This window comes from Centruroides sculpturatus, unplaced genomic scaffold, assembly GCF_000671375.1.
Source record: "Centruroides sculpturatus isolate CEXI.00-Female unplaced genomic scaffold, Cexi_2.0 scaffold680, whole genome shotgun sequence".
In the NCBI taxonomy this organism is placed as follows: Eukaryota; Metazoa; Arthropoda; class Arachnida; order Scorpiones; family Buthidae; genus Centruroides; species Centruroides sculpturatus.
In genome coordinates, this window is record NW_019384843.1 from 310,770 (window position 1) to 312,413 (window position 1,644).

At 28.7% G+C, this 1,644-nt stretch overlaps 1 protein-coding gene across 1 annotated transcript in view; it reads right to left on the reverse strand.

Annotated features, from left to right (window-relative positions):
* LOC111630348 (tubulin epsilon chain-like) overlaps nucleotides 1-1,220 on the reverse strand; it is a 27,958-nt gene extending 26,738 nt beyond the window's left edge. Inside the window, exon 1 of the mRNA XM_023374440.1 lies at nucleotides 1,103-1,220. Coding sequence (XP_023230208.1) covers nucleotides 1,103-1,127 — 25 coding nt within the window. The 5' untranslated portion in view covers nucleotides 1,128-1,220. The remainder of the gene's footprint in view (nucleotides 1-1,102) is intronic.
* Nucleotides 1,221-1,644: the final 424 nt, after the last annotated feature.

A 1,644-nucleotide genomic window follows, 5' to 3' on the forward strand; every position in this document is an offset into this window, starting at 1 on the left:
TATAATTAATTATATTATTAATTATATATAATAATAAGCAAAATAATAAAATATTCTATACCTCAAAATAAAACTTTATAGTGATCATTATTGCCATTACAGATATTATTGTTAATGAGCAAAAATTATTGTGACATTGTCACAATACTGGACTGCAATCTTTAATCATGTTTTTAATTTATTTAATTTAAAATATACACTCTTCATCTCAAATTAGTAGTGTCTTGCCTCTTTACAGTACATCATACTTTTCCTGATAATAAGAATCATGCCAGTCACCTATGTAATTTTGTTCCGGAAAAAATTTTTGAATTGAAGTCACACGACTTCCAGTCTAGACCAGAAATTTGTATGTCAAGGAAGACACCTCTAAGCTTTCCAAATTTTGTCTCAACTTTCATCTATCCAACACTGTTCTCAAGTTTAAGGAAAGACAGACAGACTTTCTTTGATATAGTATAATATATAATTTTAATATTAATATAATAATTAATCATATACTTTAATTATAATTTCTGGCAAGATCTTTTACAGAATGCTCCTATAAGGTATCTCAAAAATCCTTGCACAGTTTTAAACTTTCATAACTTAAAATGCCTAAATGTTTACAAACTTATAAATATTATACTTAAAAGCTTAAATAATGAAGCATTTTATGCATTAATTTTCTGGATTTTCAAACAGATAGCTAAGCAAGGGAAGAGCCATCTAATCCTTGCTCAGCCATCTAATACTATTGAGTTATTTTGTGAGGTTACATCAATACATTTGCTATGCAACAAAACCTCATTCTTTGGATGATTTTAAAACTAAGATTACAAATGCAACACACAGTCATTCAGCAGTAGTTGATACATGTTTCCAGAGTTTGAAAATTGGCTTGAATAATACATCTTGCATGAAACAGATTATGTTTAAAAACTTGCAGGGTAGACGTTACTTTTAGATAAATTACACATAGATGTATTTATGTTCATTTATCTAAAAGTAACTTCTACTTATAACTACCAATAAAACAGGAATATGTTATAATAAATTTAAAGATATTTATTTTTATACCGTTTGAATTATTTTAAATAACACGAAAACAATTATAGCTTACCTTGCACGACAATGGACTGAGTCATTTTGTAATTAGTTACAATATAAAAATCGTATTAATAACATCTTAACTTTCTCCCCATATTTTTTTTTTCGATTTACGAAGCTCGGCGCACCCTGGTGACAAATATAATTGTAATAACATATTACCGATATTATTAGAAATTGATTATGATATTTTAATGTATAAAAATTAAATTAAGTACATATTATTAATTTTTATTTATTATAAAATTATATAATGAAATTATAAAATTTAAAAATTTATTTATTTATTTTTATAAAACGTTAGTAACATAAATTACAAGACGGCCGGATGGCCAAGCGATTAAGGTGGCAGGCTATTGCTCTTTGGAACACGGGATAAAATCGGGACGGGTAGAAAATCCCCAGAAATTTTTCGGGGTTGGTCCGACCGGATGTGTCGGTCCCGTCTCTCACCAACCAGCCGTCCTATTATGGTCCTGGCCAAACATATAATGGGCTTCCTAAAAGAGGCCCTCTTAGTGCTCACAGGGCGGAATGAATTGAAAAAAAAAGTAA